The sequence below is a fragment of the Amia ocellicauda genome, chromosome 4 (genome assembly GCF_036373705.1).
Source record: "Amia ocellicauda isolate fAmiCal2 chromosome 4, fAmiCal2.hap1, whole genome shotgun sequence".
Classification (NCBI taxonomy): domain Eukaryota; kingdom Metazoa; phylum Chordata; class Actinopteri; order Amiiformes; family Amiidae; genus Amia; species Amia ocellicauda.
Window position 1 is genome coordinate 51,238,149 of NC_089853.1, and position 15,335 is coordinate 51,253,483.

At 36.3% G+C, this 15,335-nt stretch overlaps 1 protein-coding gene across 2 annotated transcripts in view; it reads right to left on the minus strand.

Annotated features, from left to right (window-relative positions):
* serinc3 (serine incorporator 3) overlaps nucleotides 1-15,335 on the minus strand; it is a 51,587-nt gene that overhangs the window by 25,057 nt on the left and 11,195 nt on the right. The window contains exons 3-10 of one of the 2 annotated variants that reach the window (XM_066702698.1): nucleotides 14,429-14,622; nucleotides 11,168-11,247; nucleotides 10,148-10,285; nucleotides 8,289-8,458; nucleotides 5,706-5,796; nucleotides 5,034-5,217; nucleotides 4,239-4,469; nucleotides 2,360-3,679 (exon numbers count right to left, since the gene is read on the minus strand). In XM_066702698.1, coding sequence (XP_066558795.1) covers nucleotides 3,541-3,679; nucleotides 4,239-4,469; nucleotides 5,034-5,217; nucleotides 5,706-5,796; nucleotides 8,289-8,458; nucleotides 10,148-10,285; nucleotides 11,168-11,247; nucleotides 14,429-14,622 — 1,227 coding nt within the window. In that variant the 3' untranslated portion in view covers nucleotides 2,360-3,540. Of the gene's footprint in view, nucleotides 1-2,359; nucleotides 3,680-4,238; nucleotides 4,470-5,033; nucleotides 5,218-5,705; nucleotides 5,797-8,288; nucleotides 8,459-10,147; nucleotides 10,286-11,167; nucleotides 11,248-14,428; nucleotides 14,623-15,335 lie in introns of those variants that run through there. The other variant, XM_066702699.1, reaches the window with a different exon arrangement.

Below are 15,335 nucleotides of genomic sequence, written 5' to 3' on the forward strand. Positions count from 1 at the left end.
TGTTGTCTGATCCTAGCATCTTTCCGATTGCCTTTTCCCAGTTTCTGAGCTTTCTGATTTCTGTTTGATCGGGCTCATCACAGGAACTAGACAGCAGGTCACTTTTGGCCAGTGTCTTCCTGTCAAATCCAACTTTCTGGAATAGTAGACTCTTCCCATCATATGTTTGGACCTTATTAAGATGGATCCATCTACAGAAAATACTGAATCGTATCAGCACAAGGCAAAACAAGCAACGGTTCTCTAGGATTAGGCCTATATTAAGTGCATTTGGGTAGTAGTTGCATAGGTAAACTTTTATTTGTTTAAATTATTGTGTGCCAGATATGACAAGAAAAAAATAAGCCATTTAACACCGAAATGATAGTGTTGACTTGCATTTGATATATGATTGTTTATATTTATAATTTTTTCCTTAATGTGATATTAATGCAAGAGAATTTGAATACATATATTGGTTTTGGTTCTTTAAAGGAGCAGTGGAGTTAAATATTAAGTTCTGTGTGCAGTGCAATTGTGCTATATAGTATTTCAACAGTTGATCCAAACTGCTACAGGAGTTCAAGGACAAAACTGTAAGTGTATAAAAAATTGTAATGCAAGCAACAACTTTATAGATGTAAATGGGGAGAAAAACAAATCTTTTTTCTGTATTGTACTGAGAAATGTTGTATAAGTTTGGAATTATAAACAAATATATTTTGTTAACCACACAAGAATGGTTTCTGTGGTTGATTTTAATAAGTTTACTTGACCTGTTACCCTGAGTGTTGAAGCATTCCTATTTACAATGAATATGCAATAACAATGTGGGTTATTTTTCAAGATCATGTGGCCTCAGTATGTAATTTTTTGACAAATTTGATTTTTTTTGTAAAATGTAAGGGGGAAAAATGTAATACATCTAAACATTTACACTTCCCATAGAAGCTCTTAAATACATTTGAATTATTTAGTACATATTTTATTACTTGTAATGTCTTGTAAAGGAAAACAAATATACAAGTTCAGCATGGTGAATATATTATTTTTATATAACACCCTATTAGACTATGAGTTTGAATGACAGATTGCCTGGACTGACTGCTACCCACTTGCAATGGAGGAAGATGTGACCTGATGTGGACCTGAGGTATGATAGAAAAACAACAAGTTGGTATTTCATGTACGTGTATTTACGGATAGTGTTCAGAATAGCAGGTCACCATGTCTTCTGATTTTCATCTCAACTGGAGCTCTTAATTACTTTATTGATCCATTTAGTTGATTAATCCAATATGCTAAACATTGTTTCAGGTTATTTTGCAGTTGATGGCTTAAATGATTGTTGATTGAAGGTGCACTACCTAGGAAAATATTGCAGCCTTTGGGAGCACTATGAAATGTGAAGTTAACAAGTTCATCAGAGCAGTTATGGAACAGAGTTTGGTCTGAAACAAAAGCCACATAAAATACCACAACCCTTCAGGAATTGAGTTTTAGACCCCAGGTTAAGAGCAATTAAAATGTATTGTGCCAAATGTGTAGTGGACACTGTAGTGTAGTCTGTTACAGACATCTGACAGATTTCTACCCCGCTGTGGACAACTGATAAAGTGAAGAGGGGGCTATGCAGACAAACTGGACATGCAGTAGTAGTTCAACTCCCTCTCGGGGGCAGATCCACAAGAAGGGCAAATTCATTTGCAAGCACTAAAGGTATGCCTAGAAAGATTTTCTTTTGAAAATTACTTTAATTACTTCTTTGCTTAAAGAGACTGGAAAATAACACAAATTACTTTTTTTTGTTTTTTACCCCAATTGGCAGGACAATAAGAAAACACACTATTTGAAAGTGAAACAGAATTCTTAGTGTTTTAGAGTTTTGAAGAAACTGAAATGGAAATTAAAACTAATGTGTGGTCTCTTACTTTTGGCCTCTCCTATGTAAAGCTATACTGACAAGGTCTTCATTATCTTGCAGTAATAATTGGCTAATTTATAACCTATTCTAAATCTATCCACCAGCTTCACAAACAGTCCAATACTATGGTCTGCTTTGAGTGCACTGCATGCAGCACTTATGCAACTATGATAATTTTTCTGCCTTTTACTATCCCTAAATAGGATCTTGTAGTGTATGTTGTACTGTCTTATGTAAATTTACTCATTTTGGCTAAGATGGTATATTGTATATTCTTGCTCTTATTGTAATTTATTTCATGAAATTGTTTATGATAACTGCTACTCACTCACAAAATGTACATTAACACATCTAGTGTATTATTTATACCTATGCCCATGTTACTTCCCATTTATCAGTAATACTGACTGCAGATTGAAAGATGTATACAAAAGTAAAAGGTCAACACTACCAATCCAATTTGTTCAAGAAATGTTGTATTTATTTTTTTCATTCTTAGTGCATGTGAGGAAGTATTTAAGAGTTTTACATATTGTTCAAGAGTGGTTTGATCACATTGGTGACATCAAGGCTTCATTCCACTGTTCAGTACATAACTTGTAGCTCACAACAAATAAACAAAGCTAATAGATTCCAGTATAAATTGTCTACAAATATTTGGCAAAAGCATCTACATTTCCATTAAATGTAGCTCACTACTATACCCTGAAACTGTCTTCAGGATTGCTTAATTTATTTTCTTTTGCTTTTAATACATGAAAAATATACACAAGTAAAGTGTGCAAAAACAAAATAGTAAGGCATTAACTTACAGTTCTCAGAAGTTCACTCAGTAAGTTTATGGTCTTACTTAAAAAGAAACTTGTACTTTTTACCTGTTGTGCAATCTTAGAAAAGCATGGCTGCAACCTAGGGTTAAGTCCTGGGATAAACAAGATCGATCAGATTATGTCTGAACTGATTGCTCTCATGGCTGTATAAATTGGGTTATTTTATTAGGAAGTCAGTACTTACAGAGTAGAGCTCAAATTTAGATGAAAATATATTTACGATTGGTGTGATGAAATAAGTAAATGTTTTTTTAGGTTTGCAAAACGCAACAATTGGAAATGTGATAAAAAATGCAAACTTTAAATATTATTGTGAATAATCGTGAAATAAGTCTGAAAAACTATGTTATGAAATATTTGTAAATTAAATTCTCTAGTGAATCGTGTACACAAGTGTAGCCTGTACATCCCAGTATTTGACCTTAGGCCTTTGCATACTCTCCATTTGGTCAATTCCACAATTTAAAAGGAAGTACCCTTCTTTTTACAATTGCTTTAGGCAAAGGGTTTTAAGAAAATGTTATACAGATGTTGCAAAGTGCACATAGTCATCCACTCAAGTACATTTCAGTGCTCTTAAAATAATTACATGAATTCAGTCAAATCCAGTCACCTTAAAGGAATCCAGTCCCAAGTGTATCACTGGTTGTGCATCTAGGCAAACATGGCAATGTTTACAAAATAGAAAAATGTGGACAAGAACCAGTCCGAGCACATGTTCATGAAAAATAACAACAAAAAGGAATTACATTTTTTTTGCTTTTTGTTTTAAGAAAATTATATACTGAGAACAACCTACCAGCTGTTTCAGTTAAAATCTCTGTTAGTGAGCACGATGGGTGCAATTAAGGTCCATACATACAGGAGCAGACACACCCAGCTCGATGTCATCTTCACCCAGACTGCGGGCCATTTGCTTGTCATTGTGCTGAAGTCCGCATCGGGGCTAAGAAAATTTTTTTACAGTATGTCAATAAAGGAGGAGACATGGGTGCATCCAGCATAGATTGACTACTAATTTACAGAATTCTTCCAGTTACCCTGAAGTTCCTCTTGTGATCAAATTTCACAAATAGATAATAATAATAATAATAATAATAATAATAATAATAATAATTAATAATAATAATAATGTTGTTTTAGATGCACATTGCATTCAGATTCTTACTTTGTGTCAAACAAAAGAAATGAACACTACCGGTCAAAAGTTTTAGAACACCTCAATTTTTCCAGATTTTATTGAAATTTCCGCAGTTTAATGTCTCAATGTTTTCTTAAAATAAAGCATAGAACAGAAAAACAATTGGAGATAAAAGATAAATCATGGAATCGGTTGGTTTAACAAAATGTAACCCCTTAAGCTGACAAACCCCTCCGGTACCCTTAAAAGAGCACCAAATCCATGTGCTTCTCTTCAATCCCATGTGCTTTCAGCTTTCTAAAAATGTTGTTTTTTTAGAGTACAATAACTGGTGGACAAAGAGCGGAAACAAGAAAAGACTTACCTATACCAGTTTGTGAGGGTCATCATGATGTATAGAGAGGCCAGACACAGCATGAAATGGAAGAAAGAGTAACTGTACTGGACAGAGTCCTTCTCGTTATCCTCCACACGTCTCGGCCCATCCCCATCCTCCATGTCTCCGGGACTCCCAGGTGACGAGTCGTCCAGGATGGCCGAGTCATGGGAAGATAGAGTCAGCTTGTTCACCTGGCTGTTGTTGGATGAGCGAATGCTGGGGCGGGTGAGAAAAAAAGTACTTTCAATAAATCCCTTCAAATGTATCTGTAGCAGTGGCTCATGACCTTGATCCTGGATACCCCTGTGTCTTCTGCTTTTTTGTAACAAAAAACTGCCATAAAGTGTAAAAATATAGAAAAGCTTCAGAAAAGGGGTGGTTGAAGGTCGGCTTTGGGGGGGGCCACACCAAACATCCTCAAGGGCCGCATTTGGCCCCCGGGACGCACTTTGGGAACCCCTGCTCTAAATGAATTGAACACTTAACGCAACTAACATTGCTAAATTTGACTTTTTAGTTATTTTAGTTGACAGTCTTTTATAAGCTGAAATCAGTTCATGACTCACTTAACTAATGGAGAGCTTAGCTGTAACAAAAACTAAAAAAAACAAGGCAGGATCAGGGCTAAGCACCACTGCTCTATAGAACCCAGAACCCAGAGTAAAGAACCACAAACAATTGAGCCTCACTAATTTCACATCCTGATAAGAAACCAACATGTTAATCACAATCTGCTGCTGTTCCATGCAATTCAATGCTTGTTTGTTTTAGGTCACCCACCTGGAATACAGAATGCAAAGGATGAAGATGGCAAGTCCCACAATGCTCTGGGCATCCCACCACTGCATAGAAGGGCTTGGGTTTGGTTCCTCGTAGGCAGGGTTGGCCGTCTCATTCTCTGGAATAACTGTGGGAGCGTGGATCTGCTCAAAGATGCTGAGCAAACTGGGGTTGCACCTCCGATCTGTAAGACAAACACCAGGACATAGCGATCAGACCTCACCCAAGATTCTCTCTCTTCAGGTAAGGCTGGCATATTGTACTCCTCTTGGAATTCTTTACTCTGTTTTCCACCTGGCTCCAGCCCCAGATGGACCTGACGTATGAAATTGCCGGTAGTTCAGGAATGCATTGGTTGTACTGATGGTCATGAGATCTCCAGGATAAATCCCTCTGAACTATTTTGTGTCGGTAAAAGATTAATTATCGCTGCCCATTGTAATTAAATGGTGCATATGGGTTCACTGCAACTGTCTGATTAATTCCCTCAGTTAATTCTGTTAATTCTATGTATGTTACTTAAGCTATGGCACTTCTCTTGTCATTATCCATTTTGTTATCAATTTAAAAGCGAGTAAAAAGCACAAGGTCTATTGCAGGCCAGAGCCAGGTTGGAAACGGTGTGCTGAATTCCAAAGGGAGTTTTATTTGCCATTAAAATTAAATGCTTACCGGGCTCATTGGTCATGGCAGACCAGGTAAGGTACATTGTGTACAGGGTAATGATGGAGGACTGCAGCAGTCCGGAGTGTGGCTGGGCTTCCTGTGCAAAAGAGATTTAAATCATGTCACATTGAGGGTCAATTTAATCCACTTTTGTTAGCATGCAGACAGAAGCCATTCAAAGGATAACACTGTTTTGGGATGACCCTTGAATTACCTGCTGACAATGGACAATAACCTCATCCATCATTTATAAGGAAAGTTTAGCCATGATTAATTAATTCAATATATATGGCACTACCAGACTAAACACAAAGAGAAGTACGGGTGTTTGGAGAGATGGCAAAGGCTGCACAAAGTGGCAGAATTAAAAAAAAAAAACTACAGCAAACCATGTTCAAAAGGACAAAAACAGAGAGTGATGCTGCTGTTAAAGAGTTGCATCGTATCCTAAGAAATTGCCAAAACATCAAGGTCTTTCTCTGAGGGTCGTTTTTTTAAAGAACTGTATGCTTAAAGTCAGCAATGTAGTGTGTCCAGACAAAAAGCATTTGTTTCCAAATGTCAGTCTCTCACGAAATACCTTTGCCGAAAGAGTAGATGATTTAGCTGCTAATCTCAAAGAGCAGCTAGCCGAAAAAGCAAGTCATTTCATTGCATGCTCGCTTTCTGTTGACGAGCACTGATATAACAGACATAGCCCAGTTATTTATTTTTAATCAGGGGGTAAATTCAGATCTAAATGTTACTGAAGATCTTTTGGATGTTGCAGCAATGCACGGCACCATAACAGAAAATTACATCTTTCAGCTGAGAGATGTGTGAACCGAATGAAGTTGCCGTGGGAGAAATTAGTGGGTCTGACCACAGACGTAGTGCCTGCGCTGTGTGGTGAAAAAACAGGTCTGCTTGCTAGGATGCAAAAAAAAGCTATGGGAGGAAAATTGTCCTGGGACACTGACAACTTATCATTGTATTCTACACCAGGAAGCGTTGTGTGTGAATATGGGTCATGTAATGCACACGGTAACCCAAACTGTACATTTGATCAGGGCTAGAGGTTTAAATCAGCGCCAATTCCAGGCATTCCTTGAGGAAGTGGATTTGCCTGATCACACAAGTGCGCTGGCTGAGTTTTTTGAGCTATGCTACGGGAAGAAATCAGACTTTTTCTGCAAAACAAAGGGAGACAAATATCAGAGCTCTCGGTTGAAAGCTGGCTGTGCTGTCTTGCATTTCTATGTGATGTTACTGAGCATCTTAATACCTTAAACGTGAAGCTACAGGGCAGTAAACAGGTCATAACAGAGATCTATGACAGTGTGAAAGCATTTCAGCTTAAATTACGTTTATGGGAGAAGCAAATGCAGCAAGGAAACCTTTTCCATTTACCGACTTGCCAAGCCATCTCTAACTCTCTCACAAACGTCACTATTCCAAGCGCTGGATTCACTGCAAAACTGAACTTTTTGACTGTAGTAACAGTACCTGGATATAGTTTAGATATACTTTGTTACTGTTACATAATTTTTTTGTACAATGTGTCTTAATGTTACATACTGATTGACTGTAATAGCAGAGGATTTATTAATAATTAATGATACACTTTACATGTAAATGTGTGATTTCTTATTCATAAAGAAAAAAATGAAATAAAAACATCAAGGTAACATATAGTAATGACTGTGTTTTGTTTCTGCATATTATAGAAATAGCTCTAAATGTGCAATTTACATAATTTGTACTTTACACATTTTAAAATATTTGTATGGACCCCAGAGAATTAGTGTTGACTTAGTTGGTATATTTTAAAGAGTAACTATTTTGATAGGCTATTATCTTCCTTAATTTTTGTGACCAGGACAATATAATATGTGACGGCATCATATTGGTGCTCAAACCTAAGCCTGTTGTGGCACCAAGACAGGATAAAACACAAATCCATTTAAAAGCAGGTGTTGCAAGTGGTAGTAATATACATTCCTAATTGAAATATAAAAATGTACAGGAAATAAAAAAAATTAAAAAGTATGATTTGGGACATATTTGGTACATTTTCTTGAGCGGCCCCCCATCCCATGCAACCTCCGGAAATTCGCCCTCCATCACCAAAACTTTGGGAATCCCTGCTCTAGACCAATTTAATAATTTACTTAAATTACTTATAATTTTAAATGTGTGTACAATTAGGAGCAACTCTGCAGCAAGCTTAACAAGCTTCACTTGTAGTACAAAAATATGTGTTTGTACATATGTTTGTATTATGTTTGTTTGATTTTTTTAAATAATGGCTTCACTCATTGTTACACACCGATGATACGTTACTCACTGCACAGGAAACAGCGAAGTTGAATCTGCTATGAAATATATCCCTCTAACTTGATGGTATGATTTAAAATTCAAGAGGCATTGGAGTGGGATGGGGTTGTATAAAGTTAATTTGGATTTGTTTTCCCAGAAGATCCACTGAGAAACTTGGAGCAAAAACAAAGTATAAAAAAAGTTATGTAAAGTCTTTGATTTAACTTGGTGGCGTCCTATCAAACGAAATCAAAAGCAGAGCTTCAGTCAAAAGGCAAACCACACACTCACCTGTACTTTAGGGAGCACAGAGATGACTGAAGCAGCAATGCAGAGGAGCATGTTGAAACTGATGAAGAATTTGTTCAGCGCGCAACCCTCAGGATGGGTGTAGAAGACAAAGAACAGAACAATGGCTGTGAAGGACAGGATGTAGTTCATTCCTGTGACTGACAGCAGTGCTGAAAAATAAGGGGGGGGTGGAGATGCATTTTAACACATGAGAAATAACAAGAACTGGGAGTGCTGAAATTCTTTCTATGAGTTCAAGGTTCAGGGCAAAGTCCAGAAATTATAATGTCACTTGAATAAAGGAAAGATTTTGGACTTGGTGTAATTCACTTTAGTGAGTGATCAGACTGAAAAAATATTACTGCACCACTTTAAATATCTTTTGTGTTTTTATGTTTTTGTGTTTTATTTTTTAAGACACAAGACACAAAGATTACTTTGTACTTATTTCTGGAACTGTGGTGGTTTAAATGAAATATAATAAAGGTAAACTGCAGGTAAAAAACAATCCATTCTGCATGCAGTGCTGGCAAATGTACAGCAACAAGCCTATAGTTCCCCATAGTTCCTTATTGAATGGCTCTTAGCACAGGGCCATTTGGAACTGGTAATACTGTGAAAAACAACCCCTGAAATGGTAAAGTAAGATATTATTTGTTAGAATGTATTTTTCTATGGGAAATATCTTGCTGTCTGGTTTGATACAGGAAAATCGACATCTCCCTCTTTTTGCCTACTTCCTGATTTTCCGAGGGGCCCTGCTAGCAGTTAAACTAGAGATAAGAGTACAAGGACAAACACCTCAAAAGAGGCCAAACAGTTAGGTTACTTACTGCCATATCGAAATATGGTGTGATGTTGGCAAAATGTGATTGGTTAAAGAGAAACCTTAAAACAGAAGGAATAGACAAAGATAAAAGAAGAAGAAGAGAGAAGACGGAGACAAGAAGAGGAAGAGCAGGAGGAAGAGAGAGAGACGCACCCAATGCAGACCTGACCAGACTGACCTAAGCTGCCCTGTGAGGAAAATAGGAGAATAGGGGTAATATCCTATCCTTTCTATAATCCAGCAGAAGCTTTACATTACTTATGTTCAGTAATATAATTAAATTATATTGGTTTTCTATTTTTGTCACAAATAAATGATTATTGCACATCTGTGACTTGACTGCATCTTCCCTCTAAAAAGAATCTTAAAAGAGAAACCAACTGACCTATGACTTTTCAGTTCAACTATTTATTTAGATTGACTGAAAAACCAAGCATATGGAATTCTCTTACAGTAGCTTAGCTAGGGGTGCAACTACATGACCACATAACAACTGAGCGATTTACTACCAAAAAATGCTATTTAACTTTTGATGATCACAGTCTAGTTTTACAACTCAGTCCAACAGATAAACACGTTTGTCTCCATAGCATTCTATCCAAGTCTTAATATGGTCTGATATTGAAGCCCCAAGCAGGAAATGTATCAGGGAGAAAGATTAGTGGTGAATTGGCACAGCTTCACAATCAGGGCTGCACTCCTGAACAACAGATTACAATCAAATAATTCAAATGTCAAAACTATAACCAAATGAATGGGAATCTCCCTTATTTTGCATGTAGAGATGTTTCCAGGATCGTTGTTTCCTCTATTTGGAAAGCTCATGTTCTTTGTTATTGCCAAGATTATTTTCCTCACTCACCCCAGTGTTGACAGATTCACTTAAATCGCATGATCGAGCATTGTGAGCTTTGATGTATGGATTCAGTATACAAAATCTTCCAAGAGTCACTTTTGGAGTAATTTCTTAGGAAATGACTATTATTCTACAAAGCTCACTGTTGCAAGGCATGGACAAACACATGCATACCTGCATACCAACACCGGGAACGCCCTTCTTCCATTTTGTCAACCCAGGACTCATTCCATGAGTGGGCAAAATCCACCAGGAACACCAGTTGAATCAGGATGAAGCAAAAGGCGCAAAAAGTTCCCAGAACAAACCAGGCTGTGAATACAGATCAATCAATCATTCAACTATTATGTAAGACTTGGGAATAAAACAAACTTTGCCACTTCTGTTTTCAGAGCAGTGAACTGTAAAGAACACTGAGCAGGAAAATAGACAATTAAAAATATTTGTGATTTTCCAGTTGGTTTGGTTTAAAATAACTCCCAAGTATCTATTGATTTTTTTTAGTATATCGGGGACTTCTAACCATTAGAATTTGTTACATTTAATTTACTTCAATTGCTTTGTGTTCACCTATTTTCTTGAGAACTAAAAGAGTCCTTGAACTTTTGGGCTTATTTGTCCAATTTAATTTAGGCAGGAATGATGTGTTTAGCATGTTTGCTAAAACTGAAAAATGACCTGTTAAGTCTTCACCACAACCCCTATACACAGAAACATAAGTATGGGGGGAGATCTATTTTAATTTATGTGTTACTTCATATTGTCCACAGCCATTTCCTTTAGAACTACTCAAACCTAATTAAGTGCTAGCTGTTGGTGCACAGTAAACAGCTTTTGGTTTGATGTACAGATTTGATGTACAGTAATAACAGAACTTTCAGTATTAATACAGTCACACTTCATAACAATGGTCACACATTCCTGATTAAATCATGTATGAATACCACAGGAACATCTGAATATCTCTAGCACTTCCTCCAACATCTGATGTTGATAATGTCTGTAGTGGTTAAGGTTAGGTTTCAGAAGAGGATTAAATTAGGTTTGGGCTTCTACATACATGCGATCCACAGCAGAGATTGGAAGACGTGCATAATATTCAGGTTTTATTCCTGTGGCATTTGTGAATTTGCAGGCTTTATTTTTGTATGCGCTAACAATTAAATAAAAAACAATACAGTCAAAGTAACTTACTGCGAGTGAAAGGTCCTTCTGGGATATAAAAGGCACCCACTGTGACAGCTACTATGGCCGCAATTTTTAAAAACCAAAACCTGTAAAAATACAAGAACAAATTGAAAAAAAGTTAGGCTATATATTGGACCTAGAGGTGATTGAAACAAAACCATTTGGCGAAGTTCCATGAGTGGGTAGCCACTTTATGGTAGAATTATAATCTTTCATTTAGACGTCTCTAACACATACCATTTATTTTAATTCACGGTTACTTTGGAAGGCTATGATTAGATCAAGGGAGACATACACTGGTGAACATTTTGAAAACATGAAAGCCAACAAAAAGAGCGAGACGACCATACTGTATTACTTAGTTTTGTGAGGGGGCACAAAATTAATTGTTGTCTGTACGAGCTCTGCAAGGAGGTGCATTTTCTTGTTTTCTATTCCAAACAGAAAAATACCGACCTTCCTTCTTTTTATTTTTTTCATTTTCACTTCTGTTATTTAACATAAGAACATAAAATATAAGAAAGTTTACAAACGAGAGGCCATTCGACCCATCATGCTTGTTGGTGTCCATTAGTAACTAAGTGATCTAAGGATGCTATCTAGTCTATTTTTAAATGTTCCCAAATTTTCAGCTTCAACCACATTGCTGGGGAATTTGTTCTAGATTGTGACAACTCTGTGTGAAGAAGTGTCTCCTGTCTTCCATCTTGAATGCCTTGAAGCCCAATTTCTGTGTGTTCCTGCTGATCTGGAAAAGCTCCTCTGGTTTGATGTGGTCAATGCCTTTCATGATTTTGAAGACTTGAAGACATTCCCTTCAAACCTGGAATAAGTCTGGTTGCTCTCCTCTGAACTGCCTTTAGAGCAATTATATCTTTCTTGAAGTGTGGAGCCCAGGGGCCGGTTGCACTAAAAAGTTCTTACTTTAAAGTCTTAGCCTGTCCTGTTAAATTGGATTACATAAGACCTCATTATAAGACCGTTGCATGAAACAAAACCCCACGGGTCTTACGTTAGACCTGGCTTACCTGATGTTGCTAAGCAGCAAAGTCTGGTCTTATTATTTTTGTTAAGAACGAAAAAAAAAAAAGACTGCTTGTAAAGTAAAAAATATAAATTTCTCAGAAGATGAAAAACTTGCGATAGTTGAACAACTAATCATAAGAAAATGGGTAAATTTGGAGGGAAATGCTGACAAAAACGAAGCCTGGAATGAAATAACACAAACACAAAACACCGCCGTAGTGCGCACTGTACATTTATTTTTAAATTAGTTTTTAAAAGTATTTCGTTTTACATACAACTCGCTGACATTACGTTTAATAAGCCCGCTGAGGGGGTGAACACTTCCTGCTTTTGCTCATTACATTTCTAACCCTCTAGTTACCGGACAGCTTCTGCAAACCTACACAGAGAGACAAACCTCACTGTGCATCATCTGATATAATAGTTGAAACACTTGTTATATTAAAAATATATAAATGCATCACATAATATGTGTATTGTTTTGGAGTGGTGTTTAATACAAATACTAATTTTAACATATGCCTATTTGTATAGTTACAATTATTAATATATATTGCTTATTTTACAGCTGTTTTACCGACTACATAACAACAGGACATTTACTTATTTAATTCCAGATTCTGAAGGTGTCGGCCCCATTCAAACTAAAAAAGAAAAACTAGGTTCAAAGAGAGGACCTTTAAATCTTTTGTTGTAAAGGGAAAAACTTGATCTAGAAATCAAAATGTTAAAGTTAAAAATGGCAAGATTCCAGTTAAAAGGGGAAGGAGAAAAGTATTATTGTAATTTATTAAGAGTTGTTGGTTGTTAATACAATTGTCATTCTTTATAATAGATACTAGATAATATATTTGAGTTTATATTGTAATAGTTAACCTAAAATATTTTTTATGAATTAAACATTTCAGTGTCAAATTAGTTTAAACTATTATTAGTTAAACTTCCATTACTTTGTATGTATGCCCTTTGATATAAAAAAAGACCAAACTGATTTTTTTTTTTTTTTTTTTTGGTGCAACAGGCCTATTTATTTTGGGCTTATATTTAAGTCTAAGACCTAAAAAATGGTCTTAAAAGCATTTAAGACCTTTTGTGCAACCGGCCCCAGAACTGTACACAGTATTCTAGATGAGGTCTAACTAGTGCATTGTACAGTCTTAACATTACTTCCCTTGTTCTAAATTCTACACTTTTGACAATATACCCTAACATTTTGTTTACCTTTCTAATTGCTTCCCCACATTGTTTGGATAGAGAAAGTGAGGAGTCCACGAAGACTCCTAGATCTTTCTCATGCTTTACTTGTTCTAGTTCTATTCCTCCCATAGTGTAATTATAGTGGACATTTTTGTTACCTGCATGTAATACCTTGCACTTGTCCACATTGAATTTCATCTGCCAGGTGTTAGCCCACAACTGAATACTATCTAAGTCCCTTTGAATAACCTGTGCTACCTCTGCTGAGGCACCTATTTTAGTATCATCTGCAAATTTGAAAAGTTTACTAACTATCCCAGAGTCCAGATCATTAATATAGATTAGAAAAACCAAAGGCCCTAGTACTGATCCCTGTGGAACTCCACTAACAACCTCACTCCAGTTAGAAGCAACTCCTTTAATCGACACCCTCTGCTTCCTAAACTTGTCAAGTCTCATGCATTGAATGAGAGACTTGCGGATTCAGATGTCATGTCATACTCACACCGCTGTCTGAATTTCTCATGCATTTAAATGTATTTTAGCAAAAACTAAATCAGTACAGAAATTTGCATTTGTGGACACTGTTATATGCCATATTCAGAACATGCACATGGTCGGCGTACATAAAGACAGATTGCTAATGCTTAAGTTTGATGCCATCGTATATAATCTCACTTTAGGAAAATGTCAACTTGATGGGTAAGCCTATATGAAGGGGTATTTTAGTTTTTGTCCAACATTAATGTGTTGGATACATTTAATCACACTGTGCCTAATATCAGATGTTTCGAATATTCATGGGTTGCGAGTAATCAGATTTTCTGCACTTCAGCGGACCTCAAGAATTCATGTCCTGCGCATTCTCCTGAAGTAAACGCATAACGTGGCACTTGCAAGTCTGAACAGCTGTCTCAATCATAAGATTAGATAACAGCTCTCAGTCACTTGTTTTCTGCACTGCACAATAATAAATAAATACATAAAAATACATAAACAGGCCTAAATAAATAAATGTAAATGGTATTCAAAAGCAGAGCTCACCCATTGTGAATAGTTGCTCGGGGATCTCGGCTGTTTTTGACATTAATCATGAGCAGAGAGAAGACAAAGAAACAGATGCTCATCCCGAAACAAATACGGTAGACTGCTTTAAAACCGACAAACACATCACAGTTCACAGAGCCATGAATCCCTGGGATAGACGATCCAGCTCCCCCTTCACAGAATCCTGGTATCTTAAGAAAGAGAAGAAGGAACATATATTTAAAAAATCATAATTTGATCACAGAATTTCTGTGGTAATATTTGAAAATTCACAAAGATGTTAACAAGTAATTTGTGATTCCCCCATTATCTGTGTAGACAAACAATTCTTCAACTAATTGACACATTTTAACAACAGAGTCCAAATCATAAGGGAACAGAACAGGTTCATACAAGAGATACAAACCATTTTTATGACAATTTAACTGTGTGAAATGTATTGATAATTTGATGTATAAAGCTATGTGCATTGATTAAGTAATGCTATTCCCAGATTTCAAATTTAGCAACCAGAAAAGTGAAAGTGATATTATAAAATTGCTGACATATTTGTCCAAAATGACTAGCATTCAACAAGATACTTTAAAGAGTTATATACATATATATACACACACACACAGAATACACAATGGAATTCAAAGGGTTTTATAGATAAATTAAATCCAGTATAAGATGTAAAATATAGCTAATGAAATGTAGCACTTGCTGAACTGAATCTGCAGATCCTGAGATTCCACTTTTCAGGACTCAACATGGTTAATATTTCTGTAAACTCGGTGTGGGCATGTTAAAGACAAAGCAGCAAACGTTTAAAATTAATCTTGACCTTGACCTAAAATAACCTGAATAACAGGTCAATAACATCTGTCAAGGCTTCATTTTAATAAGACTTTTCAAGAATTGG